Source organism: Camarhynchus parvulus, chromosome 3 (assembly GCF_901933205.1).
Source record: "Camarhynchus parvulus chromosome 3, STF_HiC, whole genome shotgun sequence".
In the NCBI taxonomy this organism is placed as follows: Eukaryota; Metazoa; Chordata; class Aves; order Passeriformes; family Thraupidae; genus Camarhynchus; species Camarhynchus parvulus.
In genome coordinates, this window is record NC_044573.1 from 51,771,467 (window position 1) to 51,794,273 (window position 22,807).

The window sequence follows — 22,807 nt, forward strand, 5'->3', positions numbered from 1 at the left end:
TTCAAGTGTGAAAGCTGGCAAAAAAATGAGCCCGAGAATCAGCTCAAGGATAAGCAAGATAGAAGGTGACTTCTGAAACCAAGCACAAGTTACCCCTAAGTAAAACTAATTTGGTATTGCTGTAACTTTCTACTGGAAGTATCAACTATTCCAGTTAATTTGACAATATGACAAGATCACAAAGAAGTTAAGAATAAAACCGTGTGAAGGCATCTTAAAAGACTATTGAATAGCAGTTGGTTTAGCTGACAAAAAAAAAACAAACGACAACCATTAGAAATTACCAGGCTTCCCTCAGGTGCTGTGATTCTATACTGGAAATGGAAAATATCGGTCATCAGGCACATAGCACATGTTTATCACCACACTGTTATGTCAAAATTCAGCAGTGATGCAAGATTAAAGATTATAGGTAGATGCTCTTAAGGTACTGATCTTGAGTTTGAATGGTTGCAGTGTAGACAATGATCAAAATTAAAACATCCACACAAGCACTATTGTGATGAATGGGCTCTATATATGTATTGGCAGACTTATACAAGCCCTGTATTTTCATTCTCTGTCTTTCAAAGCCCTCCAGTCCCTCCAATTTTCTCTGCAAGTATTTGTCTTCACAGCTTGTACATTTTGGCACATTTTGTATTTGAAGCATACAGAAGAGGACTGTTTGAAAACATTGCAAGACTTCTAGAATTACAGTAATAACTTTGCCATAAAATATCCATTAACTTGGTATTAACTGTCCCTACTGCATCAGGCGACTACAAGAATAAACATTTTGAAAATCCAGAATTTGCTGCTTGTATTTCACATGAAGCTGGGAAACTTGGCTCTTCCTAGGTGAAGCAGTCTTGTAACAGCAGACCTTTCAGAAATAAAGCAATCCATCGCATAAAGAACTGTTTATACCAGTGGTTGGTAACAAGCTGTCGGGTATCTGACTTTTTAGACTAAAATACATTCAGGTTCCAGATTTGTCTTCTATTAGCCTTGCTGCAATGTCAGCCAGTGCTTGCAGACCATACAGATGTAAAATATATCCAAGTATATCCCTTATTCTACTAATAATTTCTTCCAAATTTAAAAATATATTGTGTTCATTCAAAGTGGGACAGTACTTAAGCAGAGCTGGTTTGAAATAGTGTTAGTACAAGGGGTTTGTCAGATCCCCATGAAAGTGAACACATGATGCAGCCAGTGATCAAGTCCCATGAAGGAGGAGAGGAATGTGAGTAACAAGTGAGCCATGGCTCTCCTGAGGGCAGCACAGCAAGTTTCCATACTGAAATAGTGGAACTGGGAGAATGGGACTTAAATGGAGGCATGGATGTATGCCAAAAGGCAAACAACAGCCATTAAATTTTTCATTTAATCAGAATTCAAATCTTCTACTGAAAAAGAGGCATGACAGAAAATTGTCAGGCAGCCCAGTCAAAAAAACCAGCAGCAATAGCACTTTTGGCCCATGTGGACGCATAGGGACGTTTTCTGTGGGAGAAATCTTTTAAGTTTCTGTATCTAATTGCAGGTTCTGAGATTAATGTAAGGATTTTTACAATGGAAACATGTTTTGACATTTTCCCAGCCACAATTGTGTGGCCATATATTTGTGCTATGCTGCAGTTGTTAAGTGCAAGCCTGTAACTGGTTCTGTTGACCTCCAGCCTGCCCTGAAGGAGATCAGAACCAGAACCTTTTCTTTCTGCCATCCACATACTCATTAAGATTTCTGTTAAATAATATGCAGGTTGGAACCACCATCTTTTTCTGCTGTAATTATGAACTTCTGCTGATGCCATTTTTCTCCTTCATTTTGTTTTGCATGTAAATTGAGTGATTTGTACCTGATGTGGGAAGATGAGTGCACTGTCAGTTGATTCAAGACAGTGCCCTTTACAGTCACCTGGGAGCACAAAGAGGAACAGGGATTTGCCTGAAGTTTCTATAAATTTTTTCAGATACATTGAAATCTTCACAGCTCTCTAAATGTTTTTAAACCATAACAGCTCCAGAAGAGAACAGTAAAGTGTCTTTTGAATTAGTTTTCATCTCCTTTGAGAACCGTCTAACTGTGAAAACTGTTTTTATATCATGAACTTATTATGGCCAGTATTTGCACTTTGATTATCTCCCAATCTGCTGGGGGGTTGTTTTTATTTAAATGCTTATAAGTAAAGTAGGCCCTTCAGCAGGTTTCTATTACAGCTTTCTGTTTTATTCAGTAAGCTTAGCCAGAAGGCTGCTATTTAACTTCATAATGCTTTCATTTGTTCTCTGGAACTTAATGAATTTTTAGAATTACATCAGAAGTATTTGAGTTGGATGTATTTTTGATGAAAAGGACTGAACCATTAGATGGTTGTCATTTTTATTGCTTTTTAAATGGAAGTCAGACGTTTGAAGCTCCCATCTCAGGTGATGACACAGCATGACATTGACACAGCAATTGGAAATGTGGCTGGGATGCACATGGAAATGTGGGCTAGCCAAAATCTTTAGTGAGATTCATTATACATATATGCTTCAGTATGGTGAGTGTCACAGGATTAAACAGCCAGCTTGGCCAGCTTGTACAGCTGCTGTCAAAACCTTGTTTTACTTCATTTTCAAGACTGCCTGAGTTGGTCGCTGGTAAGATGAAGGTCTCCAGTACATACAGGAGGCCTCCAGTGCCTCCTCCCTTCTGAAGATCATTTGTGCACAGTGACAGCAGTGGTTTCTGCCTCTCTTTTGTGGACAAACCCAGCTGGACTTGAAAGCACAGCTTGTTTTGCTGCCCCTCTGCTGTTGTCATTACTTAGGAGGACACCAGTTGCAATAATTGTGAAAGGTAAATTGACTGATACTCAGTAACAGTCCTCAGATGTTCATTGAAAAGTATGAGGAAAATCACAGGGTTTTCACAGTGATCAGACCAACAATTCATGTAGTAGGAAAGATCAGGCAGTTTTCTCTGCCAGGGAGCTTTTTTTTTTTCTAAGCTAAGTCACTACACATATTTTTAGAATAAGTAGTGGACTTCTTAGATGATGTCCAGGCCAGATGTAACAGGCCAATTCAAAATGCTCAAAACAAACTCCTACCCATTTGTAACCTTGGTCCTCTCTGCTGTTCTTGGGCAAGTATTCATCATTTCAGTGTCTCCCACACTAAGGTGAAATTGGAACTGCAACATTTAATAATCTCAAGCATTTACATGAGGTATTGTAGAAGTGTCAAGTGTATTTTTTTTAAGACAAGCACAAGTCAATTCATGCAGAAAATACAGTGCAAAAATCATATAATTGCAAGACTGTAAAATGCCTTTTATTTTCTTGTTTTAGCTGGTTCTTCTCATGCAAAAAAACTACCAGTCTCCAAGTCTTCTTCATCACCATCTCCTTCGTCCGCATCATCTCATCCCAAAGCCTCTAAGGAGACTTCCAGCAAATCTGGCACATCAGGGACTCCCAGGGGCAAGAAAAAACCTGGGAAACAGTCAGCCCCACGAACAGCACCAGATGGGGCTGCTTCCTCCCCCTCAGGTGTGACAGCCGACAGTGTGGAAGCGAAGGCAGAAAAACCCAAGCCTGAGCAAACTTCCATAGTCATTTTTGAAATGGACAACGCGGACCAGTCCAGCAAGCTTGTTGTGCCCCCTCCTCCCTCCGCTGCCCCTCCTCCACCTCCACTTCCACCTCCTTTTCCTGCTGCAGCTAGCCAGCCTGCTGGCTCCTCAGATGGGCAGGATGTGTCAGACAGCTGTGTGGCAGGGCCACCTGGCTCAGACACAAAGGCTCTGCTCCCGACCGAGCGCGGCACAGACCCCAGTCTGAGCAGTGCAGCCCAGGGCAGCGCTCCAGGTGCCGGAGGAGAACACACGGAAAGGTGAGACAGTATGGCTGTCCTGGGGGAGCAATAGGACCACAGCCAAGGAAGCCACATTTGTTTGCACTGTAAGCACGTGGGGATCTCTTCTGCTGCTTCTGCTGACTGGGAACAGTTTGTGTGGCAGCCCAGCACAATTTGTTCCTTCCCAGTGCCTTTGAGCCTTTCACCTGCAGCACCTCATGTGTCCCCAGAAGGTGGTCACTCATGACCTGTCTCTTTCTTCATTGTGTGGCTGGCACTGGGGTCAGCAGTTCAGCTCAAAGCTGGTGACACTTTTATTTATCTCTCATAAAGGCAAACAAGAAATTATGCCGAATTATAAGGGGGCTCTTTTCTGTAGATGTCTTTTTTTTTCAGTAGATGTCATTAAATATCTCACTGAGAAAGTTCTCAATTCAGTAGCTGAATTTGCTTGAACACTTGAAATTGAAGGTTTTTGCAGGATTCAGTTAGTAGGGTTTGGTTTTTTGCTGCCTAATAACTTTTCTAAATCTCAGGTATTGTAAAAACTGGTCAAGAGAAAGGTCATAATTACGTTTTTTAAGCAAAATAATTGGCAGAAAAATGAAACTGGCTTGTTAATTTGTCTTTTCCCTGCCACAAAAATCAGCATCTTTTCTATAAATCCAAGAGGGTTTAGTCTGGATGCCGGTAGCCTAGAGACCTTCCTTTAAATTCTTGCTGGTACATCTGTTTCCAGCTCTACATTCTAGCACAGCATCTCCCCCTGCTCTACCCTTCCTTTGCATAAAGATTTCCCCAAGGCAAAGGGCAATCTGCTGTTGATCCCCAAGCTCATTAGTAATGAGCATGAACATTTTGAACTCAACTGCAATGAGACTGTATCTAAAATAAATAGGGTTAAGCTTCCAGAACAGGAAACTTTGCAGTCCCATCTGCTCTCCAACTTGGTCCTCTCACCCCCAGCTTTGTGAACTGTTCTCTCTCTCGATCCCACCCCACAAAAAATAAAAGCCATTTAAGATTTGTCTTAATGCAGTCTTTACAGAGCATCATTTGGGCTTGTTTGCATCCTTTTTCCTAACACACATACATAGGTACATATACATATACATATCTGCATATGTTAAAAATGTCTTATATATGTATGTTTTTTAGAAAGGAATTACTTTGATTAACAGAACTTTTATTTTCTTCCTTGCTTATTCAATTGCTTCTCACTGGTGTTGTGTTCTGCTTGCATTGATGATCACCCTGTCTGCTCATGAATAAACAGCTTGGCTGCCAAAGAAGACCAGGAAGGGGAGGCTACAGATCAAGCATTCTCTGAGCTAGTGGAGGAGGCTTCTGACGCTGCTGCCCCTCCTGAGAGTGAAAGCAGCAGAGAGAGCCACGGCAGTGACTCGGACTCAGACGGGCCGATCCTGTACACGGATGATGACGATGATGATGATGATGATGAGAATGCAAGTAATGAAAGTAAGCATCCTGCCCAGAGAGCTGCAGGCTGCCTTTCACAGATTGTGTTTTGTGAGCGTGCCTGACCCATGCCAGTGTGAGGCAGAGAGAGGAATGGCTGCAGGGAATGCTTTTAGGGGATTTAGTATTTTGTCACTACTGAGAAACAAGTGTCCTGCTTCACCCAGGCAATGATGATCAGAAACCTGCTGGGGCCTGTGCATGGGTGAGAGCATGTCGGGACCCAGGACATTCTTCTGGCTGCCCTGGGTGGTTTGAGACCCTGGCAAGGGGTTCAGAGACCTTGGCACTGAGTCAAAAACACCTGTGCCTTCGATTTTAGTCCATGAAAAAACTTACCAAGTTTGTGTGAAGATTTACAAGCCACAAGAGTTTGAGTAGAATGATAGTAAATTTGTCACAAAGTGAAAAAGTAGAATTTTGGGGTTTTAGAATGGGGGTTCAAGAAGCAAGATGGAGGAATCTGGCCATGTGCTGTCCTTCTTCTCCTTCTTGTCCTCCATCTTCTGCTGGGATGATGACACTTTTTGGTTGGTTTAGAGTACAAACAGACTGTCTGACTTAGGTGATAGGTATTGCAAAATTATTATAAATAAAGTACACATAGATTGTAGTATAAAAATTAACACCACCCCAAGGGCAGAGGCTGTGCCACAGCCCAGCCTGCTGGACAGATCTCAGCAGGTCAGAGAAAGAATGTAATAGATAAGAAAAAATAAACAACCTTGAAAAGCAGAACCGACGAATCTCGACTTCGTCAGTCACAAGGCTGGGAAAAAAAGACTTTCTAATACCTCAGGGGTCATCTCAACCACAGAGACCCAAGAAGAGCAGATCAGTCATTGCAGGGAGGAGAGCAGAGGGGGGAGGAACAGGCTCAGGAGGACGTGAGGGTGGGACAAGGTGGTGACCTTAGGGCATCACAAGCCATTCATTTGGCTTGCCCACACCATGAGTTCCATGTGGGAGTTACAGGTGTGATGGATGACAGAGGAGGCCCATCAGTCAGCAGCTTCACTGTCTGAAAGTCACTTGTTCCTCTTTGATCAGGGTGTTTTAAGCATTGGAGCAACCTTAGCAGGCAGAGCAGATCACAGTAGATTACATCTAAGTTTTACAGCTTTGAAATTTCATCTGGGGTCATGACTCTTATCATCACCTTAACTGGGCAGAAGCCCTGCAGTGCTGAAGGGCTTGTCCTGCCCCCATTCTGCCTAATCCCTGCTCCCAGCTGTTTTTCCTTAGGGTAGAGTTTATGTTTATTTTTGTAGGAGCAGCTGTTGTTGAGCTGATTTTCAACAGAATTTGTGGTTCCCTGATCCAGCTCACCCAAAGGCTTCTCCTTTGCTTGGGCAAAGAAGGTGGCAGCAGCAAGCTGTCAGGGGCATGAAGGAGGGGAGCCCTCCCTCTACCTCCTCCAGGGTGGCTTTATGTCAGTATGATATCACCATCAAGCCATGGTTTGAGAGCCTTGCTCACAGCTTTTTTGGAGGAGGTGCTTCACTTTGCTCAACAGAGAAGGTTTGAACGCCAAGGTCCAGTGTACCAAAGTGGCATGAGGCAAAATGAACATGTTTTTTGGTTGGTTTTTTTTTTTTTTTCTTAGCCACTGGTGCAGGAGAAGGTGAAGGTAGCTCAAGAGGCTGAAGGTGTCTGCAGTTCTTTGTTGGGCTGGAATACAACCCAAGGTGATAGAAACCAAAAGTTGTTGTGTTCACACAGCAGCACAGTGTCTTATGGAAAGTGAGCTGGGAGGCTGTGGTCTTATCAAACTGCCTTACACAGTGAAAGTCTGCCAACCTAAGGACATATGTAGCCCACCTTGGTCAGAATGTCAAGACACAAGGGAAATACTATAGAGGCTGTGAAAAATGCCCTTCCTTCCACAGCTGGCTGAAGCTAATGCTGGCCAAGCTGCAAAGCCCTTGTCCCTGTGATGTCAGTTTTATGGAGAACAGATTGCTGCAGTATCTGGGGGTTCCTGCCTAGGTTACTTTACAGGCACTCAGACCACTATTCTAAGCTGTAATTTTTGGTTTAGTTTACAAATAACTTAGAGATGGAAAGCACTATAAAAGAACTAAGTGGTAATTGATTGAAAAAAAAAGTTGAAAGAATGAGAGAAATGATGATAGAATGAGACTAAGCCATTTAAGGCTGAAGAAAAAGAGCAGCAGGTTGCTAAATATACTAAGTAGATAAATAAGCCAACCTGTAATATATTAGACTTCAAAGACATTTTAGTGTAGATTTGTCATTTTTATCCTGTCACTTCACAGATGACAAGTGATGTTTGTATCAATTTGGCTTTTTCCTCCAAGCCTTTTAGCTTTTTATTTTCATGAACTGAGCTAAAATTTTGCTTTTGATGTTAATTAAAATTCCTCTCCTGCATGTGGGAACAAGGTTACTTTGGGGAGGTATTAAAGTTCTCACTGGGAGTTTGTGTCTGTAACCTGAGCATGAATGAACTAAATCTACCCTACTCCTCCTTTCCTCAGGCTCTTTGGCAAGTAAAATTCGTCGTAGAGATACTCTTGCTATCAAACTTGGCAACAGACCATCTAAGAAAGAGTTAGAAGACAAAAACATCTTGCAGCGTACATCCGAAGAGGAGAGGCAGGAAATCAGACATCAGATTGGAACAAAGCTTGTGAGGTATCAGTCACAGGGTCAATGTGGTTTCACTGGGTGGAGATGGAGGAAGAGAATTGAGAACACTGGGTTCATGTTTTAAATGCAGCCCAATGTGCGCTGCAGGATCTTTGTGGTACAACTGTATGGGAAATGGTGGTTTTATTTCTCACAAAACTTTAAACTGTCAATAATAGGTTTTTTTGTCATGCAAGAAACAAAATCGGAGGGCTTTTGGGGTTTTGGGTACTTTGGTTAAAAAAGGAAAGAAGAGGAAGAGGGTAAGAATGAGTCCACAACAATCAATGCCATGGTTCTGGTTCTTTCTCAAATTTGTTAGCAGAACTTCCACTTGTATACCCATCTCAGGCAGAGCTCTAGTTCCTGACCCACAGAGCATGCCTGTGCATGTTGTCCATTCTGACCCTTCTCCTCTTCCCCTGGCTCTCCAAGTCCTTCATTATCATGTGCTGATTCCAGTAAAAGAAGTTGAGCTGGTCAGTGTTTAGTGTTTCACTGTACCCAGCTCTGAGGCATGTCTTTCTCAAGCTGTTAAACTGCTGTGGGATGTATGTTACTCTCTCCTTCTGGACTTGAGAACATTGCATAAAAAATTCACTTGCCTTTTACAGGTTTAAAAAAAATCCTCATGTTTATTTTGGCTTTTGTGGTCTCTGAGAATAGAACTACAGCATGCCTGTATTTTGCTAGACCTGTCCTTGTTTCTGTTTGGCTCAGGAATGTTGTCCAGATTTGGAGGATGTCCTGTGTTTTTTGGAGATTCCCAGATAAGGGGCAGTCCTGTTGATACTGCTCCAGTACAGAGTACACAGCCCTGCATCAACACGCAGAAGCTAAGCTGAGTTGCTCTGTGAACTGGATGCCTGGCCAAGGCAGCTATTTCATTACTGAACTGTAAGAGTGATACATCTACTAGATGCAGAGCCCAGGGGTCATTTTTCTTCTGCCAATAAAGAGGCGTGGTTGTTGTCATCACTTTCCTGAATAAATCCCAGCTCTGGTGATCACATCCTGGTGATCACATCCTCCCTTGGCAGCTGCAACTGCAGAAGCCGCTTTGGGATTCTGCTGGAAAGCTGAATGGCAGTCCACACAGCTCTACTTTGGTGGCAGGAAACAAGATCTGTGTACATCAGGGCTGTGCTCATACCCAAAATCTCATCCAAATTTGTTGTCAGTTTCTTAAAAATGCCTAGCCTGGCGGTCAGCACCTGGCAGCGTCGAGGTCTGTGGAAAATCTGTTCCCACAGCTCAGTCAGGGTTGAGTCAGGTCCCCACCTGGGACTTCCTACAGCTGGGACTGGTCACCTGTAGTAAACCTGCCAGTCCTCTGGGACAAATCTGTAAGTCCAAGAGTGATTTGGATTGGATGAGTGTCACGAGGCTAAAGACAGCTTGTAGTGAACTGTGTGAGTGTTGATCAACAGACACCTGTCTTGAACACACCTGCAAAATAAGTTTTACTGCTGAAATTTTTCTTGCTCCTTTCCTCAAGTGAACAAGTGGACTTGTTTAGCAAACACAGAGACAACATCAACCATGTTCTCCCCAGTACAAGTCAGAAAATTAATATCTCAGTTTGGGGTTTTTGTAATGGCAGTTGTTATATTTAGGTAACTAAATAAAATTAGTTTTCAGGTAAAGCTGCCAATTGTATTGTACATACAAATTAATGAGGAATTAACAGCTTATGGATTTTGTTGGTTTTGGTTTTTTAAAAAACTTTAGTAAGACTTCAAAGTATCAAAAATATCAAAATTCATTCAAAATAATCTAACAATTGCACAACTGATTATAATGATGGTGCTTGGGAGCAAAGAAGGTATATGGATTCATTAATAAAATTATACCTGTGAGGACTTCAAATTTGCTGGTACAAATTCTGTAATATTATTCAAGTATCAGTTATTCATGTGTTCAAATGGCAACACTGCATCTTTTAAAACAAATGGCCGCTCTGGTTACATGAGCAGTTATTGTAACTGCCTGGAAATTACTTCCAGAAATTACATTTTTAAGCTGTATTACAAATCCTAATGTGTCATTTAGATCTGGTTTTAAATCAGTCGCTTACTTTGTTCTCACAGGAGGCTTAGCCAGAGGCCCACAACTGAAGAGCTGGAGCAAAGAAATATCCTGAAGCGTAAGTATTTCAGTCAGGTTTCACGTAGTATTTGCTTTGAAAAGGAGCAGGTGTTGGATTCATATGGAAGCCCATCATTGTTGCTCCAGAATTAGGACCATAACTAGAGAGAAATGATGTTCTAGAAAATAATGTGTCAACACTTGATTTATACACTAACCTGTAATTGTAGCTTTGACAATTCCATTTATTGAATATGCCAAATTTTACTTGTTCACAATCTCACTTCTTGAAGCTGGTCCCAAAGACCAGGAATGACTTGGATACCCTTTAGAAATGGTTCTAGGCCAGTTAACCTTCCACCTGATTTTTATGAGGAGGAGGAGAAAGAAATATCAGTTGGAGGTGCAGGTGGGATGGAAGGGCAGAGGTTGGAAGGAGGAGTAGAAAGAAGAAAGGCAAAGTGTTCAGCAGAAAGTCAATAGGTATATACCAACTACTTCAGCATGCTGGCCTTCATATTCACTTCTGACATAAATGTCTTCTGTACTGAAACATGCATGAGGTTCTCACTGAATATCTTCCCATTGATTAAATCCTTCCTCATATCCCTACTGAAAAAAAAGTCTGGAATTCAAATAGTCAGGGGTGGAGGAAGTACATTAGATGTTTGCCTTTTATGCCTATTCTGCCATTTACTTATGTTGCTTCCATTCTTTGGCTGGCAAACTCTTCAGAACAAGCATTGTTTTGTCTTCCTTTATGAATCTTTCCATAATGAAGATGTTACCTAAACACACAGTGCAACAGGTGCCAAGCCCAGCTCCACCTAGTCCTATGTTCATCCTGCAGAGGTGGCTAGTACTTGATGGTTAAGTAGAAGAAATAAATGAAGAAAGGACACTTTATAGCAATAAATCAAAAATCACACAAACAGCAAACAAAAAACTCTTAAGGCATGAGAACTTCTCACGCCTGATCAAAGAGTTGGTATGATGCTGTTACATTATTTCCAGCAATTGTTCAGTAAAGTTGGAGCTCATCCATGCAAGTCTGGTGTCAGCCATGATGTGTAGCATGCTAATGGGAAGGAAGGAAAAGAAAATGGGATGTTTACCTGACAGCATCCATGGACTGATGACTCTGTCACTTGCTCAGGCTAGCAAATCAGGGAGAGGGAATTACTGACTTTCAGGAAAACCATCCTGATTATAAAATGCTAATAAAATCTTACTGCTGTTGTTTGTTCTCTGAAATGCCAAATAGTGCCATATCTTATTGCAAAGGGAAGCTACAGTTCATGCTTGCACAGGAGAGGGATCATGGGACTCCTGTCCGGTACATAATGTGAATAGACTTTCTAAAACTGTAATTTCCAAACCTATAAATTTCATAGGTAAATAAAAATAAAATTGGAAATAAGAACTTTTTTTAATATATGACAAACTGCTCATGCTGGACTGTGTGAGAAAGATAAATCCAAAGCATCTTTGGTGGGCCAGGATACAGCCACTGAGCTGGGAGCACCAGCTGGGCTCCCTTATTGCCCTTTCTCACTTATCTGGAGGTGACCAACCCAGCAGCAAACCTGTGATGTATTTAATATCCCCTTTTGCCAGTGTTTATTCCATTCACTGCTCTTGCAATAAGTAGCTCAAGACTGGAAAGCAGTTAATAGATTTCCTCTCCTGTTTCAGCTTGTTTACTTTAAGCTTTTGGCAGCGCACCAGGCTTTGCACTCAGTGCCTCCTGCCATCCTCCCCTGCTGCTGCTGGGGGGTGTCTTAAAGAGGCCAGGGAGAGTGGAAAATAAAGGCTGGGAAGCAGAATTGTAAATCACAAAAAAATCACAGAGACCCTTGCGAGCACGTGAAGGAATTTTTGCTCATCACTGAGATATAAAATACTTCAAGTTGAAAGCGATCTATTAAAACCAAAGCAAACCAAAACCAAGACAGGGTTTGTGATGAGAGTCTGACTCAGAGTCCTTTCAGGGTGCAAGTTCTCTCTAAGCCATAAGGACCTTATATTTTACATCAAAATTATTGCCATTCCTTCCTGTGGATCATTTGAAAATGTTTACACATCTTAAATGCCTTTGTTGGTGTAGTGAGCTTTTGTGAGTAAGTTGGGATTTCTTTCATAAAGTTTCTTTCCTCATATTTTTTAAGCAGTGGATGGGGAGAAAGAATTATATTATTGTGTGTATGTAAACTGCAGCTAAGGGGATGTATTGTTTTGAGTCATATTTATCAGACTTTGAGGTTACATTAAGTGGTAAAGGTCCAAATGTTTACTTCAGGATAAAGTTCAGCCTAAATCTTCTAAGAGGTTCAGAAAAAAAATCCCTACTTTTTTTTCTTTTTTTGTATTTCCAGTTAGTGAGCAAGTTTGTTTTGCAAAAAGCTTTGTTTTGATAATATTTCCAGATAAACCAGTTACTGAAAATCCTGTTTCCAAGTACCATCGCAAGACATTGCAGGCGGATTTGTTTAAAAACTGTTTGGATAAAACTATCCAGACTTCTGAGACTTCCCACACTAAAACAAAGTTACAACAACTTAAGAGTCCACTTGAAGGAATACATAAATCCCTGTGTTTTTTATAAAGGCAGGCTTCTTGTACGCTGGCTTTGAACCAACAGTATTTATAGTTTTGCATTATGGCAAAGAAACTTTTTAGTCTTCCAAGAATTTCAGATTAAGATAACTGGATTTTTTTCCTGGATTTGTAAGGGACAGTGAAATTCTTGTACAGTGCACCTGCATTCCTGCCAGTAATGGCTTTGTAGAAAATGGGGTTTAGCTCTCAAAGCTTGTTAAGGAATATTAATGGTTATCTTTGCTTGTAAGACCAGAAAAGAGAAACAGCTTTGTTCATTTCAGAGCACTGCAAGAAGCAAGTGCTTTGTTTGTCTTTTCTTTCTTTTTCCTTAGCTAGCCCACAGAGAACTCTAAACATAGCTAATCCCATAGGGACACAATGGAAAGTTCAGTTTTATGCTCCAGGAGTACTTTTTGGTCAAGAATGGAGCAGTCATCAGGCAGGAAAATTTGTCTTTTTTCTTCTCCCCCTCTGCTACAAAAAATGTCCTGCAGAACAGCAGGTGACCAGATGTAATGTGGTAGAAGTTGCAGGAGCAATAATGTATATATGACAGGGGAGCTGCTTGTTTGGCTTTGACTGGTGGATTATTTAACTTGACAGCCACAGTAACTGATGCTAAACAAAATTGTTTCAATGAGGAGTCAAATCCCAGTTTGACCTCCTAGGAATTGCAGGGAGGGAAAGAGGGAAGCCATAGTTTTGCTGGGATCTAATCAGAGACTTCTGCAAGCAAAGAGTGCTTGCTGGGCTGGTTCTTTGCCAGTAGGGCAGCAGCAGGACATCTGAGGAGGGGACTTGCAGCTGAGAACGCTGTGTTTATATTTTCTCTCTCCACATCACACAGATTAGATCTGCTTTTAAGGTGGAAAGCAGTGATAAGTGTGTTCCTGTGCGTTAATGTGTTCCTGTTTGGCCAAATGAGTCACTTCATACCTGCAGCCAAATCTTGGCCCTCTGGCTGGAATTTTCCACAACACCTACAGGAACCAGGAGCACCAGACTCATTATTTTTAGCACCACACATTTTCTTAACTCCCTGCAGCAACTTCCAAAACTTTTACCTTAAAAGACCAAAAACACGCTGTAGTTTTTACTGTTTATAGGTATTTGTATCCAGGCAGCATTTCTGTAGCACCAGGCTTAAAGCAAGACTCTGCCCAGCAGGCTGGAGGTGGGAAATTGTTGCTTTAGGTACAAGTCAGTGTAGAGACAGGGGCCCATGTGCCAAACAGCAGATCCAGTGTATTACTAGCAGCCATAAGATTTCAGTCCATTTCCTTTAGCTCTTGAGTTTTATTCCTAGAAGTAAACCAATCTGAATGTATAAAATCATGTCCCTGACCTCTCATGCAGAAGACTGTCTGTTCCCCATGGGTTTGATCCTCTCCTGCTTTTCCCAGGATTTAAGGATGCTCATGGTGCCTTCTCTTGGAATTATCCTCCAGAAGATGGCTTGTTCCAAGGGGTACCAAGACCCTCTGCCCAGTCACTAAGATGCTTGCCCTTTTTGGGGGGTTTTCCCTTGTCTCCCATCCTGCTGTGCAGTCATCTGCTCTCCACAGGGATCTGGCTTCACAGCTTGGGATAGGCAGCTAACCTTCAGCCTTCCTAAATGTCAGGAGAATGATTTTTAAGGTATTTTATCCTCCCCCAAAGTACAGAGAAACACTATTTCAGCTGCCATGCTGTTGGTAGTTCTTCCTTAAGGCATACATTAGGCAGTGTGAGCCCCTGGTTCTTACATGAAGCATCTTATTGCTGCTTCTTAGGAAACACTGTAGTTTAGATAGCAAACATAGGCCAAGATATGAATAATGCACAGCATATTTTACAGACTAAAGTAAGGAAAGGGCAGTGCAGTGATGTGTACATTCAATTGTCTTTTTGTCCTGCTACTGGAGATTGTCTGATGTAGGACTAAAGCAATTCCATTCATGAGGGGACAGAATTTTTTATGTCACATGATTCCCAAGTGAATGGAACCCCAAAGTAATAGTTTGTGTTTAATTACCTCAGCTGCTGTGTCTATTGATTGCAAAGACAGGATGTTTAACAAAAGCCTACAGATGATTTATCTGTCCCAAAACAGCTAGAGACCTTTTGACATTTTTAGATGAGGATATTATGAGATTAGTTATCCTTTAAAGTTATAATTCCTTAAATATATCCAAATTATTTATTGATAGATACCTTAATTTAAAAAATTAAAATGTAGATTAATCTATAACTCTCCAGTTACAGTTATTCTTCAGTTTGAGTCCATTTACAGTTCCTCTATGGAAACAGGCTATCCATTTCTTTTCCATTTAACAGCAAAGCAATTAATAAACCATAAAATTACATCTATATTTCAGTATCTCAGTAACATCACCATCAACCTGAAATCCAACCTAATCCTGGCAGCAAGCCTGTGCGATTGCACCTTGCTCTTGGAAACCTGGATGCTGGTGTTGAAATCTTCTCACAGAGAAGATCTTGGGCAAGCATTGCCTCTTTCCTACTTTTTCCCTTCTTAGTTTTTTATTTTTATAATTTGTCCTCTCCTCCTTTCCCTGATATTCTTCTTATATGAAAGCATTTGAGTAAGCAAAGGACATCTGCAAGTACCATGAGGTGTCCTGTTGTAGCATTTTCTCCACTGTGAAAGTCATTACACAGAAATTCTCCTCAGGTCAGGTCACCTCTACTAAGACAGCAGTCTGGCCATAGGAAACAGGGCAGATACAACTACACCAGGTTTTAAAACTCCCTTTTCATCTATACAAGTTGGCTGTATCCAGAACAAATGAATTTCTTTAAATTTACAGTTAGCCTTGAACTGTAAAGCAGAGTCTGTAATCCCCAGCCATGAATAAAACAGGATCAGAATTTTATATATTTCTCTAGGTGGGATATTTCAGCCACAAAACTTTGCATTTAACCATCAGAGTCGGACTGAAAGGGCAAATACTGTCCTTCAAACCATACATCAATTGAAAAATATGCTGAGCCCACATGAACATGTCTTTCTAAGTGTGCTTTTCACTGGCAGTCAAGAAATCAAGTTTGATTAGAACAGAAATTTGTTAAAAGGAAATTGTTTCATTCATATGCCCAAATACATCCTAAAAATGGACATAATTTTCTGCTGCACTGGTTCATTTGGCCCAGCCAGTGGCCCTTAACCAAGAGGGCTTGAGTGTTGGATCATATTGCCCCCATTATAAAGCCAGAAAAAAATTTATGTAATAAAACCAATTTGCTGACAAATGACAGTGAAACAAATGTCATTGGTTCATGTCTGTGGCAGTAGAAGAAACTTGTGTAATTCAAATACTCAGAGTAAAATTTTCGCTTGGCATTTATAAATTAGACTTTTATTCTAAAATCAATGTTGGAACTAAAAGCAACAGTGATTGCAATGTTAAAATAAGTAATTGAAACATCAGGCAACTCTTTCAGGGTACTCGCTTGCTGGTACACAGAAAGGAAATGACAGGCACCTTCTCTTTGCTGTGCTCGTGACCCACAGTTGACTTGAGATGCCTACAGAATCAGGGGAAATGCGGATAGGGAAAAGAATGAGAGAGCAGACAAAAGCCAAAAAGCAGACAACACAGGCGGCATCATCCAGAAATATGAGGAAACATGAGCCAGGACTTGGAGTTCTGAAGCTTTCAACCAAGAGAAATACAGTATGTGCAGTTATAATACTTAAATATTCACTCCTTTTTATCTCTTCTGAAAACAGAGAAGAATGAAGAAGAGGAACAGGAAGCCAAAAGAGAAATAAAACGTAGACTCAGTAGAAAGGTGATGATGTGCTTTTTTGTATTGTGTATTTTTGTACATAGAATTATGTTTCATAAGAATCTAAAAATCAGTATATACACATTGCTGCAAATGTCCATCAGTTATTTTCCAAGATTAGAAATCTGCTTAAAAAGCAGTACAAGCCAAGTCCATGTTGGGGGAAACCCCATCTTGTCCAGTTCCCCACACCTGGAGAAGCATACCAAGTCTGGCCATATTGCTGTTTCTCAGCAGGGGACATAAGTGACAGTTTTCCTCTGTAGCAGGACCACCCTTGTCACATATGATCCAGGGCAGCCACACCTGTAGATCCACTCTTCCCTAGAGCAGTGGAGAGGGCGGCAAAACAATGTGACCCCCTACTGACATCCCTTCAGTGCTTTTCCAACCACATCAGTGGTCTTAGCTTCTGCAGGTGGGATCATGCTCATTGTCCCTGGAAATGGAGCAGTTCTGTTCTGGGAGAGGATGGGAGGAGCTTTCATAAGTATCCCTGGTCTGCCTGTCTCTGCAAAAATACAGCTTCCTCAATATGATCATCCTTAGTTAATTAAAGTGAATATTGTTTGAGGTGACTGAAACAATTTGGCATCATAATGACCCCTAGATGGTCAAAACCAGGGGTTTTTTTTTAGGCAGATACTTTCAAATGCCACGTATTTTTGATATTACAGTTTTAACACGGTATAACTGTTAATGCAGATGGCCTAGTGGGGTAGTGCCAGTTGCAAAGTCACAATTAACATTCCAGGGATAACTGTCATGATTCTCTGTGACCTGCCCGACAAAGACTATTTTTATAATTGAAGAAATCAGGTTAGGCTGCCTCCCCATTCCTGCGCAGCACTCCCAGGATGGTGCCTTTTTTTAGACACCTGAAAGTGACCCTATTTAGAAATACCATTAAAGTTCTCTTGAGATTACATCATACCCTCCTCTTTTATTTTATTTCATCTTATTAAGCATACTATTTTCTGCCTCCTGCTTACAGCTCAGTCTGAGGCCTACAGTGGCTGAACTTCAAGCGAGAAGAATCCTTCGATTTAATGAGTACGTGGAGGTCACGGAATCTCCGGATTACGACCGTCGTGCTGATAAGCCTTGGGCCAGGTTAACTCCTGCAGATAAGGCAAGGCACAAATGTAGATTATAAGAAAATGCTTTCATCTGTCACTTTTGGGGAGCTTTCCTCTGGTTTACATTCTCTTGATTGCCAGCATCACAAATGACATCTGCTGGTGACAGCAAGATTGTCATGGTGCTACTGTGCATCTACTGCTTGCAGCTAAGAAGACCCACTCAGGTGCCTATTATGAGCATATTTTCCACCTCCATTATGACAGTTTGGGCCAGAATTTCTAATTTTTGTTTTCTGATTTTTAAGTCTTGCTAAGACAGATAAAAGTTTACCAAAGGTGGCCCTGCTCTGTGGGAATTCATGCAGGGGTTTACAGGCAGAAGTCTGCATCACTGCTACCAGGAGTTGCTTTTGCCACTCATTTGAGAGAAAAAAAGGTAGAAGCTGCTCCATCCTCCTCAAAGTTCTTGGCCATAACCACCAGTGCAGGAACTGACCACGTGCATGCGGCAGAGCTTCTTGGGAAGTTTGTCCCTAACATCCTACAGTTAATAAAGCTCTGCTGCCTGACTACAAAGGATGAGACAAATGATCCTGTGATTCTCATTTTTAAAAAATATTAGTCAAAGGTTACCATAAGGTACTCTTCCATTTCCCTCTTATACTACTTGATGAAAGGAGAGCTGTAAGATTCAGGTAGCCCAAAGTGGTGGCTCTTAAAGCACTGGGTCTGAGCCAAGACCTGTGAACTTTATGGAACTCCTGTGATATGTGCTTGACATGAAAAGTGGTGTGTGCATGAACCCACTCTATTTTAGCTAAGGGTAGTGAAACACTGATTTTATTTCAGCTTGTATTTTAATATTAATATTTTAAAATTGCCAGCTAATCTGACAGGTGTATCAGGCCAAGGTGAAATAGTTTAAAATGTAGTCGTAAGACTTTGTAGATATTGGTTATGGGAGATGCTGAGCACTGTCTAGTCCTCCCATAGTCTGTGGGAGGTTAGAGGACCCAGCACCTCCACTTTGACAGAGGTCCCACTAGGGTAAACTGCACAAGAAAAAACAATGGAGTTGCCTTCCTACTTCAGGATAGCAGTTTTTAGTCTCAGTTCATTTTGTAATTAACAGGTGCCCAAGGCTGATCCTGTCAGCCCCAAGTTTGTTGGCTTTAGCAGAAAAGCAGACTTGGGGTTGCCTGGAAACTCTCTTGTCCTTTTTTTTCCCCAGAGAAATCATTCTTCTAATTCCAGTAGAAGCAGAAAATTGTGCTGCAGCTATATTACAGAGCTGGAGCTCTGCTGTCTTTGTTGCTGATTTGGTGCTCAGAAATCACTGTTGCTTCAGTAGCTCTACAGCAGCCTCATGTAAGCATGCTGTTGTAGCTAAACACGACCACCCCTGCTTAAAGCAAAGTTTATCATTTATAAGACTGCAGCCTGTTGATGCTATAATTTTATCATGCTGCTTGTCTGTTCTGCACTGAAAGGCATGCACACTAGATGATGTTTCTTTAGGGATTAATGAAATGATACTTTATTTAAAGTGGTGAAAGAAAAGAATGAGTAAGAATAAACTGTCACTTCCATTAACAGTGAAGGTAGGAAGGTGTGTGCCATAGAAACAAAACCCCTTGTAGTATATATTAGAATATTTCAGAAACTGTATTTATTACTTGATGAAGTAAATTGCTTATCAGTCTCTTAACGTAAGCAACAAGGCATTTACAAACTGTACTGAATTTCTGCTGTTCTTTAGTATCTGCCAACTAAAAATCCAAGCCTGAAATGTCCAAATAATTCATGTCATTTTAAATAAAACTAATCAAACCAAGCGATTAATTCCACTTTAAAAAAAATGATTTTCATCTTGCACTCCTGAAGTCCTGTGTCTAGAGGGGAGATACAAGGACTCTGCTGTGCACACAGTGCCTGTGCCGGCAGAGTGACTCACAGCTCCTCAGGGCTGTGCCTGGGGATAGATAGATTAGATAGATAGATAGATAGATAGATAGATAGATAGATAGATAGATAGATAGATAGATAGATAGATAGATAGATAGAATCCCCTCCTGTCTGCCTACTCAGCAAGTGATTGTCAGGGTAATCCAACCCCTTGCCCATTTTTGTCAGTAGAAGTGTTCTGTTTCCATTTGGGCTTTGTTCACCCATTGCAGTTGATTTGGTGTTTCTTGGTTTACTTTTGGTGCTTGATGCCTTTCATTTCTCTGTAGAGGATGAGTACTTTGAACAGCTGTAATTGAAAAGTCATTCATGTTGATGATCAGAAATGTGTGAGAGCTGTGGATTACAGTAAGAGAAAACTGAAATGGGAACTGTAAGGCACCTGCAATAGTAAGGCCATGTTTCTTTCAGACTCTTTGTTTTCCTGAAAATTCATATTTCTTACAGTTGCATCATTTTTGTTTATTAGGCAGCAATACGAAAAGAACTGAATGAATTCAAAAGCACAGAAATGGAAGTACACGAGGAAAGTCGGCAATTTACCAGGTGGGTGAATCCCCCTTCTTGTGTAAGTGTGAGAAACGAGTATGACAGCAACCCTCTGCTTTCCTGCAAGTTCTCTGCAGTTGTGTCGTGATTTGTGTGGATTCCTATCATGAGTCCCCTTGTTGAATCCCACCACTGATTCTGTTGGAATTCCCACTATTGCTGATACCATCTCTAGCTGATACAGCAGTGCAAGTGACTGCAGTGGACTAGTCACTATGTAGAAAAAGATTGGGGAATCTAAAAAATAATCTTATGCAAGAACCTGTCAGTTCTTACAGATGAAGTTAGTGATCTTCAAGCACACAAAATAAAAGGGGTTTCCTTCTCTGGCAGCACTCCTTGCTCATTAGACTATACATTTGTGTAGATGCATTTCATAAGTGAAAATTAGATGATGTTTTGAACTTCAGAAAAGCTCACCAGTGTTTTGGCGAGCTTTCTAAGGGTCACTTAGGCTCCTGGCAGCAGTTACTGGGGAGCAAGATAGACTCCCATGTTGCCACTTCTAATGTGTTAATGTCCATTTGTTTTGTTCTCTGCTTTGGATAACACCAAGATGTTGTCTGAAGCATTGTTATTTTAAGGAGCTCTGAAGTGTCCACAGTATTTTAGCAAGCCTTCAAATTTGGCAGAATTATTTCTAGGGGAGGGACACACTTTCTGAAATCTTCATGGCATGTGTTCATTTTTCTTGGAAGTTACAAAGGCTGAAAATTGCCACCAGCAATCAAAACTTGATGTTAGGTTGGCCAACATTGTGTACATAGTATTAATGTCTTTGCTTCCCCAGAAAATTAAGTCAAACAAACCCAATTGTCTAAGACTGGGTCCCTTCTGTTTCCTGCTACTGTTTCACCCAAACTCAGGATCTGAGCTAGTGAGTGAGAATCACCCAATTAAAGAATACATCACCAGGAAAATTCATGATGGGTGTTTCATGTATCTGCTACTTCACTGTTTGATTTCACAACTTCAGTGATTCCTTTCTCACCAAAACATGGAGTTGTAAAAAAATCACTTCTGTGTAGATACAACATAAACAAATTAATTTTTAAAAATTCAAACCAGTTTCACAGACAGTAAACCTAAGCCAGAAGATGAACCAGAATGCAGGGTTTTAATATAGTGTTGCATTCTGAACACTAGAAAATACATTTTTCAAACATGGAGATGTATCTTTTAATTTGGCTTCTGATGTCATTTTCTCTTTAGGTAGAACATAATATATCTTTTTCAGAATGTATAAAAATACTACTTTTAAAAAAAGAGCATCCCAAGGGAGAGAATAAAAATAGCAGGTATAGAAACCAACCCCCTGCTTACATTGTTGTGTTTCTTGAGTTGCTTTGCAATTTGAAGCCTAAGTACAGACAGGCATGATTCATACAAAAAGAATTGGATATTTTTTCATGAGCTTTGAGAACAGATGAGACTGATTACAACTGGATTCTTGAAACCAGGAATCTCATTGAGTGACAAACCAGTAAAAAAGTGAGTTACTTTCTTCAAGGAGGGCCTTTAGAAATGGAGTAAAAAATAGGAACAGCCAAATTGTGATAAATACAGGCAATGATTCGATAGGGTCCTGAAAGAATTTCAACCTGAGGGAAATTAGGTTTTTTGTGTTCCTTATCCATGCTCTTTTGTTTCACTGATCATGTTGTAGAGTTACTATACAGAAGTCAGAAGAGTAACACTAGAAAGAGTTAATTAAGAGCAGAATAACATGTAAATGTTTTAAGTGAAAACAAGTCAAAAATTGCAATTTGGAAAATACAATGAGATCCCATTTTCCCTGGGACATCTCATTAAAAATTATGTTTTCTGCTACATAATATTGGATTGATACAAAAAAAAGTGATTTAAGAAAACCATAGACAGAAGTCTCTAGCCAGAAAATTAATTTCTCATACGCTAATTATTTTCAAGATTACTGAGATTATGCAAACCAAAAGGCACTTGCATTGGCACCTGATTAGCAAAGGCTATTCTGTGACAGACTGAGATAATAAGGAAGCTGCTTACTAAACAAAAATAGTTTATAGTAAATGGTTTCCTATACTATTGCAAATTAAATATAGATTATTTAATATTATAATCTGTACTTATAATATATTTGAAATGTTAAAAATTTATATCAAACTTGGAAAAAAAAGAACAATGGGTTTCATTGTTCATTATTTACTGTAATGACTGTCAATTGACTGGTTTTCTAGTCCTAGTAAATTAGACTGATTCTTTCTGTTATTTCATAACAAAATCCAAGAAAATTAGTTTCTAAAAGTCAAGAAATCAATACAAGTTTGGGAGGAGCATATTAGCAGGTGTTCATGAAGTGTTTCTAATGAAAATGCTATATATAGTCCAGTATATTGTTTTTCCACAAAATACAAAACCCCTGTCTTTTTAGCAATCCTCTGTACCCTCATTTAGCAGATGAGCCGCATAGTTGTGGATGTCAGGCTTTGTGCACACCTCCTTCATTTGAGAAATGCATCCCTGTATTGTACTGAATCAACTTACAGGGATAATGTGTGGAACTATTAAGAGAAAATGTGTCAAACAAAAACTTAGGTACATCTGTTGTGTAGATGTATCATTATCTATGCCTTTTTCAAGCTACTCCATCTTTTACTACTTCATGGACAGATAAATTTTTAAAGCCATCTAAACAGAGATATATATCTATACACTGAGAACCTGAAACCGGTGCCCTCCTTACCCTTTTGCTTGGATTCATTACATTTAACATGATTTAGAATTTCAAT

The 22,807-nt window shown here is 40.4% G+C and overlaps 1 protein-coding gene across 3 annotated transcripts in view; it reads left to right on the forward strand.

Moving 5' to 3' along the window:
* PHACTR2 (phosphatase and actin regulator 2) overlaps positions 1-22,807 on the forward strand; it is a 103,087-nt gene that overhangs the window by 77,887 nt on the left and 2,393 nt on the right. For all 3 annotated transcript variants that reach the window (XM_030944852.1, XM_030944851.1, XM_030944853.1), the window contains 7 exons: positions 3,324-3,867; positions 5,108-5,310; positions 7,812-7,968; positions 10,053-10,108; positions 16,385-16,446; positions 17,438-17,575; positions 19,960-20,036. In XM_030944852.1, the coding sequence (XP_030800712.1) occupies positions 3,324-3,867; positions 5,108-5,310; positions 7,812-7,968; positions 10,053-10,108; positions 16,385-16,446; positions 17,438-17,575; positions 19,960-20,036 (1,237 nt within the window). The remainder of the gene's footprint in view (positions 1-3,323; positions 3,868-5,107; positions 5,311-7,811; positions 7,969-10,052; positions 10,109-16,384; positions 16,447-17,437; positions 17,576-19,959; positions 20,037-22,807) is intronic.